The sequence below is a fragment of the Solanum pennellii genome, chromosome 3, assembly GCF_001406875.1.
Source record: "Solanum pennellii chromosome 3, SPENNV200".
NCBI classification, from domain to species: domain Eukaryota; kingdom Viridiplantae; phylum Streptophyta; class Magnoliopsida; order Solanales; family Solanaceae; genus Solanum; species Solanum pennellii.
Window position 1 is genome coordinate 36,476,427 of NC_028639.1, and position 10,125 is coordinate 36,486,551.

The following is a 10,125-nucleotide window of genomic DNA, read 5'->3' on the forward strand; positions in this document are numbered from 1 at the left end:
AGACGTAAAAGCTCACCATAAGTATACTCTATTGGCACGATATAAGATTTCCAAGAAAGAGAATGATTCCTAAGCATCATATAGGTTCCTACTCATAAGTGTGAAGCGCTTCACAATTATGAATACAAACCTACTTAGACGTGGTAGAGAGAGAGATAACTCAATGATATTTCAACCTCATGCTCTAATACAAAGTTTGTCACATCCGGGTTTACCCCCTACAAGTAACGGACATCGTAGTCCTTTTCAACGATTAAGACTATCCTCTTAGTTTCATGTCATTACATTCATAGGTTGAAAAATGCGGAAAAATTTAAAACTTACATTATCACTACTTGGAGGTTTACATAGACCTCTACATACACATTATATATATTTATATCGAGTATACATAGACCCTTCGTATATGAAGGTTATATAGCCTTCTATTTTTATTGCACATACATATACGTAAAATATAGAAATAGTCTCAACGATTGTCTCATCTCAAACCATCTAAACGAATATCACAATATGGTCATAGCCCTTACATCAATCCAACAAGACCATGTATAGGTCATGCGAAAGTACAATACTCCACTAAGAAGGAAAGGAATGAAAGAGTCAATAAGCTCATAACAAAATCCGTAAGATAGATGATGGCATTGCCCTCGAAAGTATAGGACCTACCCCACTTGGATGAAAGGAAGAATCCAAGCCTTCAATAATCTCGCCTTCCGAACTCCTCAACGACCGGAACCTAAATTGTTTGGGTAAAAAGGATTAAAATGGGGTTAGTACTCCACATGTAGTAAGTATGGGATCTTATGCACATACACAAGAAAAACATGCTAAAAGGGACTTTTTGTCAAAATATGCAAAATTACCCAATTAGGGACCTAATGCAAAGTCAAGTAAGTCATATATCGAGTCAAATGTAAAACTTTTTAGCTACTATAGGAGTAACAAATGATAAAGTAGCACTGGGATCAAGTAAATCATATATATCAATAGAGAAGACTTTCAACATACCAGTCACCACGCCGGGAGAAGTCGTTTGCTCACCTCTAGAACGGAGAGCATAGAAGCAGTTCTTCTTTGGATCCTCATTTGAACCACTTGCTTGAGAATGACCACTACCCTTGTCTTGACTCCTCACATTAGTTGTATCTGATACAAAGTTTGTCACATTAGGGAATACATCCTAGACATAACTGGCGCCGTCATCCTCTTTGAAGAATAAGACTAGCCTCTAAGCTTACATCATTACATTCATATGTCAAATTTAGCAGAAAATTTAAAAATTATGATTACTTCTACTCGGAGGTTTACATAGACCTCTACATACACATAATATATATATCGAGTATACATAGACGCTTCGTATAGGAAGATACTTAGTTTTCTACTTTTATTGCACATAAGTATATAAAATATAACATAGTTATAATAGTCGTCTTATCTCATAACCATCTAATGAGACTGTAATAACTTGGGCATAGCCCATACATCAAGTAAGGATGCCTCACATGGGTTATACAATGTTTCATACTAAATGAAAAGAAAAGAACATAATAGTCTTGAACACAAAATAACTCCATTAGATAGATAGTGGCATCACCCTTGGAAAGTGAGGACCTACCCTACTTGGATGAATAAGATATCCAAGCCTTCTTCATGTCTTCTTCAAAGGCACTTCAACTACCGGAACCTAAAATGTTGGGGAAAAGGAAGAAATGGGGTTAGTCCACCACTTGTACAAAGTATGAGACCATATGCACACAAACTATGAAAACATGCTAAGAAAAGGGTCATTTCATAAAGTATGCACTTTTCATTTAAAACTTTTATGCAGATTCAACAAGACCATACCAACCAATAATGCATGTTAATTAAGTCATAGGCATCTACATCACAAGACCAACAACATCAAAACTACTCAAGTCAATATGCTTATCATATAACCGAAAGCATATTCAAGTAACTCTATCGTCAAGTCATATTAGCAAAAAGCATGTATAAGAGTACATTTCAACATAACCAAAGCAAGAAAATTACCCATGAACCCATATAAAGTCAACAAGTGCAATGTCCAAGCAAAGCCCCATAACCTTACTCAATCAATTAGCCCAACAAGAATCATGACCAACATCCTACTTCAGATAACATAGCATTTAGGAGTACATATCATCTTACTTTAACCATATAGACCAACACATATACATAAGTGAAACTAATCATCGTATAGTATCAACAATGTGCAAATTCATCATGTACATATCATATATAATCATAAGCATATTCATACATAAGAATATCCTCCTAAGACTCCCCTCAAGGCTAACTAGTGCAATGCTTAGGTAGAGTTCCATACCTCTACCTAGACTTAGCTAGACCCCTGAGGTTATCACAGTTAGAGTTCATTCCTTTAGCTCATTTTACCTTTTGGGAACATCTTTCCCTAATCGACATAGAACACATGAGCTTATGTGGAATCCGGTGTCATGGAACTCTACAGTGAAATAAGGAGGACTACTTGCCAAGTTAGTACCGAAACATGAAGATAGCAACTACGTGGATCCACTAGCTAGTATTCCTATGGGGGAAACATAATTCAACAAATAGGAGATATAGTTGGGACCCTCTTTATTCTACGTGCATTGTATTCTCCAATCTCAAGAGTAAATTATTATCTTACCTTCTCTATGTAAGAAGGGACACTCCTCACTCTAGTTCACTCGTTGCTAAGCTAGAGTCCCTTTTTCAAATGTCTTTAAAACTTTATTATCAATCATAGCTTAGTTTCGGTCATAGGGTCTACCCCTTATATAATCATAATAATCATATCTCAATAAGAATTACGTGAGTATAAATCCGTTCATTACAATTCATATAGGTGTGGTTAGCACATTAATATCTTCTTATCATGATAAGACAAATTGGTAAATCATTCACCCTCCTTATAACATTTAAATCATAAGCTAATACCTCACAATCATAACCAAGACATTTCAATTCAATATCCTACCACCCTATAAATCCTAAAACAAGGCATACTCCAATACAACATCATGACTTAATCACAATTAACCACAATTTGAAGTAAAGGATAGGGATTATAAGACTTAACAAGTCTCATTCATAGTTCATCATCAAGGTCTTACCATAAACTCTCAAATAAACCCATTTTGTGTATACATCATCATAATTCAATAATCAACAGGATAAAAAGGATAGAACAACCACTACATCACAATTCAATACTATATCATAGCTTAAGACAAGATACTTAGGTCAATTCATAATATATTTTATAAACTAGATCATCTTATGAATAACTAGCATGGAAACACTACAATTAACCCTAATTCGTTCGTAATTAGTATAATAACATAATATAGTATTAATTTAACCAATAACTAAGTCAATTAAACTAATATAATCTAATTCATATTAAGATCAAAACCTAGGGTTAAGGGTTAGGGCTCATCCTCTACAAACTAGTCTAAACCGTAAAGATATATCATGATTAACTTAGAATACATGTTAATATATTCATAATATCCAAAATAAAACATAAACAAAACAATTCATAACATCAATTTCATCTTTGATGAAAAGCTACTTGAAAACTCACTTTGGAAATTAATTTGATGGAACCCTTTGAGGGAAGAGGTCTCAAAGGTGAATTAGATACCATACCTTGTTAATATTGAAGATTTATGGAGAAAACCTGGTATTTGCAGCCCTAAAAACCTATCCTATCTTGGTCATCGATGGAGTCTTCACTAGAGAGAGAAAGAAGAGCAAAGGAAGAGAATTTTATTTTATGAGTTGTGATTTGTCTAATGGGGTTGGGGTACTTATTATGGGTGGTTAATTAACTTAATTAGACTTCCCTTAAACCCAAATTAATCCCTTAATTAACTAATTTGAGTAACTTAAAACGTGCAACAAATTGGACCCCTCATAGATGAGACCCCGATCGACGGTACGTCTATGAGTCGACCAGCCCTGCCTTCTTCAGTGTTGCACTTAGTCGATCAGTTAGATACTGGTCCAAATGGACCATTAGCATAAATTTCGAAGTGTTTCTTGACAAACAGCATCGACGTCCCGTCGATCCACATGCTCATCGTCGACTGGATTCGTCGATGCACACTGCCCAGGCAGTCTTTCACCCAAAAACTAAAAGGTCCTCCTTAAGGGCCCTTGGTTGGTCCTTGGGTTGTCGTACCCGGAAATTTTTACCATGATTCAACTGTAATACATTTTAGACACCCTTCCACCAATTTTCATGAATTTCTGACTCCTAAAAGCTAGTTAAATAGGCTAAGACACTATAGAACCTCTTTGAGCTAGTTTCAGCATGTCATGGATGCTCTTGGACGTTTTGGTTTCTAGACTTCCTAAATGACTTATATTCATTAAATGGGACCTTAAAACAGTATCTAGACCTTATGAAACTTATGTTAGGCTCTAGAACATGCCTCGGATTTTCGAAGTGTTACAGAGTTCTTCCGTACAACAAGGTCAAAGACCAAGAACTACAACAATTAACAAATATACAATCATAATCTGTCAATAATAATCAAAACAAACCAACATAAAATCTATTTGAAAGATAATTCACGAAATTGGAAGAAAACCCAACTTTTAGACATTATTGGAAACCAATTTTGAAGAGCCTCTTGGGGAAAGAGATCCCAAGAGTGAATAACTTCCATACGTTAATATTCCTTGAAGTTTTATGGAGAAAATATGGAGTATTGGATCACTAGTGATCCTTGAAGTTTGTTCTTCAATTGGGTCTTTGAATAGAGAGAGAAAGAAGACAGAAGTTGGAGAGAATTGGATTTGACAAAAAATGGTTGTTGAGTTAGTTTAATGAGAGTTAGTCTTTAAATAGTAACTTAATTAATCACTCCTTAACCCTTAATTAATTAATTAATTAACCAAACTAATTAACTAACCTATTAATTAGAAAACTAGGTATTGCAGTCGAGGATAAACAACTAACGATAAATTATCAAAATAAAAAAGTCATAATAAAAAGGACTTTAATAAAAAAAAATATATGAAAATATACATACTCGTGAAGATAATATTAGAAGGATATTATAACATATATTATACACCAATGATAGATACAGGAGCATAGACTAATATATGTAAATACAATTGTTTACCGGAAGAATGATGGGAAAAGTTAAAAACACCAATAGTAGTAACGGGATTTAATAATGAAGGAAGTATGATCACATACAAGGCAAAAAATATACAAATACAAATATGGGATAAAATATTAATTGTAGAAGAAATATATAATTTTAAATTAACAACAAAAGATATGTTATTAGGAAAGCCATTTTTAGAAAAATTATATCCACATATAATAACAAAAACACACTGGTGGTTCACAACACCATGTAAACAAAAGATAGGAGCAAAAAGAGTGGGTAACAAAAGAAGAAAAACAACAGAATGGATTAAAGGCAGTGAAAAAATTACACAAAAATTAGAAAATATAAAATAGAAGACCCTAGAATAGAATTAATTATGTTTTCCTTAGATAAATAAAAAATAATCCAAGAAAAATTAGAATTATTGTATGACGAATATCCTTTACAATGATGGGAAAAACATAAAACAGAAGTTAAAATTGAACTGATTGATGAAAAAAGTATAATAACACAAAAACCATTAAAATATAATTTTAATGATTTAAATGAATTTAAAATAATGAATTACTAAAAAATGGATATATACAAGAAAGTAATAGTAAACATACAAGTCCGGCATTTATTGTTAATAAATATAGTGAACAAAAAAGAGGAAAAAGTAGAATGGTAATTGATTATAGAAATTTAAATGCAAAAACTAAAACATATAATTATCCAATACCAAATAAAATATTAAAGATAAGACAAATACAAGGATATAATTACTTTAGTAAATTTGATTGTAAATCAGGATTTTATCACTTGAAATTAGAAGAAGAATCTAAAAAACTTATAGCATTCACAGTACCACAAAAATTTTATGAATGGAATGGATTACCATTTTGATATAAAAATGCACCAGGTAGATTTCAACTTTTTATGGATAACTATTTTAAACAACTACAAAATTGTGTAGTATATATTGATGATAAATTATTATATTCTACAACACAAGATGAACACTTAAGATTATGAGAAAAATTTATACGTATAATACAACACTCAGGAATAAGTTTAAGTAAAAAGAAAGCAGAAATAATGAAAAAACAAATAGAATTCCTAGGAATACAAATAGATAAAAATGGAATAAAAATGCAAACGCATATAGTACAAAAAATAATAACCTCGAATGAACAATTGGATACAAAAAAGAAATTACAATCCTTTTTAGGATTAGTTACCAAGTGAGAGAATATATACCAAAATTAGCAATAAATTAAAAACCATTACAACAAAATCTAGGGAAAGATGTAGAATATCATTTTGATAATAGAGATCAAACACAAATACAAAAGATAAAATTATTATGTAAAACATTACCGAAATTATATTTTCCGGATGAAGATAAAAAAATTATTTATATAGTAGAAACTGATGCAAGTGAAAAAAGTTATGGAGGAGTATTAAAATATAAATATGATGATAATAATATAGAATATCACTGTAGATATTATTCAGGCACATATACAAATACGGAAATAAAATGGGAAATAAATAGGAAAGAATTATTTTCAGTATATAAATGTTTAATAGCATTTGAGCCATATATTGTATATAACAAATTTATTGTAAGAAGAGATAATACACAAGTAAAATGGTGGTTAACCAGAAAAATACAAGATTCAGTAACAACGAATGAAATTAGAAGATTGGTATTAAATATATTAAACTTTACATTTACAATTGAAGTGATAAAGACTAATAAGAATGGTGTTGCAGACTACTTATCAAGACAAAGCTACTCAGACTGAGAACAAAAACGAAGATGCAATTGAAGAACTACTCAAAGCCATTACTACACTTTGTACTAAAGTGGACAGTATGAACAATGAGATACAAAAGCTAAAGACTAATGAAGATAACCTGAAGTCTAAAGCTAATATAAGTCAGCAGCATGACTATGAAAATGCGGGGCTACATCGATCGGAAGACGGTAAAATTCCAGAGATAAAAGGAGACGATGGGAAACTCCCTAAAACCCATAATGTTTATTTAAATACAGCTGCAGGTACAAGAAGAAAAGTTAGTGATAAACCAAGAAATACAAATTTAAACCAGTTATTTATAAAACCATTTACCCATAATACACAAAAACAAATACCCACAGAACCACAAACTTCTACATACGCAGTTAGTATACAAAGTGATAAAAAGAGATACAATTACATCACACAATCGTATATTGAAAACATATATAAGATCCAAACATTTTTAAATTTAAACCCCAGATCCACACAAACCAAAAACCCAAATGAAGATTATATAACCCAAAAACTACAAGGATATAGTAGATTGATTGCACAATCTAAAACTAGTTCAAACTTAGTTAAAACATGTTACAGTTATGGATTACTAAGTACCGTATACACATATGATGGAGAAGAAATAAGTCGAATACCAGAATTATACAAAGAGTTCGTCATATACAAGAGAGTTACCAAAGGAAATTTATTTTATATTAAGTTTTATACAGCGCCAGCTGAGATATTATATGAAGAAATCAAGTCACCAATTCAACTTATAAAGATAGGTTTGACCAAGGATGTGATAATACTAGAAGATATAGAAAAACAAGCTGAAATACCAAAGATAAAAATACCAAACTTTTATGCAAATAAAAGGATAATTGGTATATTAACAATTATACAAGAACTAGCTAACAATTATTTAAACGGCAATGCTATTTGGAGTTACTATGATAGAGACCAAGTTATGATATATTCAAACTCAAGAGAATTAAAAAGAGCAGATATGGATGAAGTCCAGCGATGGATTTTATCATTATTAAAGCCAGATGAACAACCTACAACAAGAGCATTGAAGAAAGAATTTATTTCAGAAGACTTATTAATCAGATATTGTAAACTTATTGGACATAAATACCCAGATCACAGATGTTCCAAATGTAATGGAGAAGATAATGTTATACCAGATGTTGATTTGGAGTAGAAACGGAAGAGATAAGCAAGATAAAAAAGCTATGATGACAAGACAAAAGAAGAAAAAGAAATAAAGAAGATGGCCGACAAAGAGATAAGAATGGTTGAAATGTAAAAGCAAAGATAAGATTTTTCAAAGATAAGATTCCTTTGTAGATAAGATTTTACTTTTTTTTAGCCAATGTATAGCGGCTATTTTTAATGTTTTTATTTTAAGTCGTAAAGTAAATAGTAGTGGTAGAAAAGTATACAGTAGGCGCACTTATGTGCAGGCTTAGAATTTAGTATATATAGATTGCCAAATTGTAAATGGAAGGCAAGGCAATGCCAAACAAAAGTTTAAGTTAATAAACTCTTTCAAAATACAAAAAACTCTCTCAAAGATATAAACTATGCTAACACATGAAGAAATCGGAAATCCAATAAGATATTTTAGATAGCATGGCAAAGCAAGAGGCAAAGGTATATTGTTTAATAGATATGCAGAACTAATTTCATATATTCCTGAATATCATATATATGATTGATTAAATTTATGTTAGTTATTATATACTAGAAATATTTGAATCATGAATTATAGTTTGCTAGTAAACGGGAAACAGGGAGAAAACTGCTAGACTATGCCATCCCACAGTGGAAACCGGTAGGCGAGGGATTCCGTTAGGGGAGTACACAAGGTTGAGGCGCTGATAAGCAGTAATTATCCGCTAAAGTACGATGCTAGTAGTGACCGGAAAACATGATAACGATACTCTAGTTTATAATAAACTAATATGAATTTAAATGCATTATGATATGATAGGAGTAAATAATTGAAAACAAATCTGCATAAATAAATAAACATTATTACAATGTTTGATGAAATAAGAAGCTATAAAACTTTGATTTTATATATACTTAAAGATATAGAAATTGATGACATAAAAAGAATTATATGGGAAATAATATTTGAGTATGATTTAGAAGATATATTAAATCAAGAATGGTATGAAATAGATTTACAAGAATTAGATATAGAAAGAATAGATATATACGATATAGAAATAAATTAAGATTAAAATGAACTATGACTATTTAGAATATTGGATAGAAACTATGGAAAATATAAGATTATTAAAACAATTAATGCAAGAAAATTTATACATGTACCAAAGAACCCAAGATAAGTTATACATAAAATATATAATAAATAATATTAAAGAAATATTTAGATTAGAACAATTATCAAAAGAATATTATGATAAAATATACTCTGAAATTATATTCTAATCTATAAAATATGTATCTTACACTATGATGAATTCCACACCCCCCATTAAATATGTATCTTACTTTATGATGAATTCCGCACCCCCCAACATTGGTATCTGCATTATGAAAGATGAAAAGAAGTATGGTATCAGCAGATTGATAAGAAAAATAAAAATAAAATTAAAAAAATTATATCCAAAATATAAAGAACTTAATATTACAAAAACCAGTAAGAAAGAATTAAAAGAAATGATAGACATTATTGCTAAATTGGAATATAAATATATTAAATATTTAAAAATACGATGAATAACGAATATAAACAAGAACTTAATAAAATAATTATGGCAAAAAGAAAAGAATTAAGACATAGACAAAATAGACTAAATAGTAATATATTTGCAGGAATTTGTGAAAAATTGTAACGACCTGTTTAGTCGTTTTAAGCAGCAGATTTTATTTCTGGAAAAACTGTCTGAGTCGACGGATCCCACGACGGACCGTCATGGGCACGACGGACCGTCGAGGGTGTCTCGTTCCAAAACACTTAGAATTCTNATGGCAGGACGGACCGTCGTGGGCACGACGGACCGTCACAGACCCTTTAGTGGAATTGAGTCTCTGAACTCTGTGCCGGAGCAGCAGGACGGACCGTCGCAGGCGCGACGGGGCGTCACAGGCTGCGTAAATCCCAGGCTGGGTCGGATTTCTGTTAAGTAATTTAAGGGGCGTTT

The 10,125-nt window shown here is 31.3% G+C and overlaps 1 protein-coding gene across 1 annotated transcript; it reads left to right on the plus strand.

The window, feature by feature from the left end:
* The first annotated feature begins 6,908 nt into the window (after positions 1 to 6,908).
* Positions 6,909 to 8,150, plus strand: LOC107013346. The gene is made up of 2 exons (XM_015213277.1): positions 6,909 to 7,209; positions 8,089 to 8,150. The coding sequence occupies exons 1-2, from the start codon at positions 6,909 to 6,911 to the stop codon at positions 8,148 to 8,150; spliced, it is 363 nt and encodes a 120-aa protein (XP_015068763.1).
* Positions 8,151 to 10,125: the final 1,975 nt, after the last annotated feature.

Coding starts and splice junctions, on each gene's coding strand:
- LOC107013346 (XM_015213277.1), top strand. CDS start 6,909: ATGGTGTTGCAGACTACTTATCAAGACAAAGCTACTCAGACTGAGAAC. Junction 7,210..8,088: donor TTATTTAAATACAGCTGCAG/GTACAAGAAGAA, acceptor ATAAATACCCAG/ATCACAGATGTTCCAAATGT.